At 45.4% G+C, this 1,176-nt stretch overlaps 1 protein-coding gene across 1 annotated transcript in view; it reads right to left on the reverse strand.

Annotated features, from left to right (window-relative positions):
- The window catches only part of LRRFIP1 (leucine rich repeat (in FLII) interacting protein 1), a 93,744-nt gene that overhangs the window by 31,054 nt on the left and 61,514 nt on the right, over positions 1–1,176 (reverse strand). The window contains exon 12 of the mRNA XM_008586075.1: positions 606–731. Within this exon, the coding sequence (XP_008584297.1) occupies positions 606–731 (126 nt within the window). The remainder of the gene's footprint in view (positions 1–605; positions 732–1,176) is intronic.

Consider the following 1,176-nt stretch of genomic DNA (forward strand, 5'->3'; position numbering starts at 1 on the left):
AGTCCTCTCTTTCTTAGGTAGGGTCCCTAATTACTTTAACAAACAGTACTGTTTCTCTCTTTCATGCAGAGAATGTTACCATTCACCTGGCACTATTCTGGATGCCAATGATATAACAGAATAATACCTACATGCTAGTGGGAAGAAAAATCATTACAATTCAACAATGAGGTCTACTAAAGGCATATTGCACGCAGGAAGGAAAGGCACACTCTAGGCAGGAGAAAATACTCAGAAGTCACGGTCGTGTGAAAGGACTTGGTGTGTCTGGGAGCAGTAAATAATCCAGTGTCCAAAACATTCCAAAAAATGTAGACTGAACATCTACACATGCTGGGCACACAGAGGTGACTGATTACATTGCAATGTGGCAAGTGCCGTCACTAAGGTATGCCCTGCTGGGGTGGAGGCAGGTCAGGGTCGGCTTTCTGCAGGAGATGCTGTGTGAACTGAGTCTTAGTGTTACAAGAACACCCTGTTTTAGGGGAGGTAGGGAAGACAGGACCAAGAAGAAAGATCCAGAAATTTACAAACTAAGTCTTTTTATACTTGAAGACTGATTTTCACAAAAGTCTTTCAAGTCATAAGTAAGTAAAGCATCTTACCTTGATTTCCCTAATGGATGCCTCCGTGTCAATGGAGATGGAGGTGTCCCCGCTTCCTCTCCGAGAGGAAGTCCCACCCAGAGAGGCCAGCGTGGCTGCGGACAAGCTGGGCATGTTACGAGACCCCTGCAGTGTTATAAGGATCAAAAGTGATTTCAGAAAAAAACAAAATTACGTATGAGTCTGGTATTACAGTGCCCTTACTTAATTCAGTCTCCAAATTGGGAAATCTTCAATGGGCTTAAGGTAAGCAATAAAGACAGGTTCATTTTGAGGTGCCTCATGGATGGTGTGGTATTCCTCTGGATTAACCTTAAGCTCCTCGGCTGGGCCCATCGTAAATGCCTTCACTTCTGCTCTGCAGGATTTAACACACACACTGGATGTGGCACCCAGGGAACTCCCTAAGGGATGTGACTCCAGCCTTGGTGAGCCACTTACTTGTCCTGTCCACTCACTTTATTAAAGTGAGCATCCTTTTTTTTTTTTTTGTCTTTTTTACTGACCGGTAACGGGATCGCAACCCTCGGTGTTACGCCCGCACCTCGCTCAGCCAGTGAGCGGGAACCGG

Source organism: Galeopterus variegatus, unplaced genomic scaffold (assembly GCF_000696425.1).
Source record: "Galeopterus variegatus unplaced genomic scaffold, G_variegatus-3.0.2 Scaffold108, whole genome shotgun sequence".
Taxonomy (NCBI): domain Eukaryota; kingdom Metazoa; phylum Chordata; class Mammalia; order Dermoptera; family Cynocephalidae; genus Galeopterus; species Galeopterus variegatus.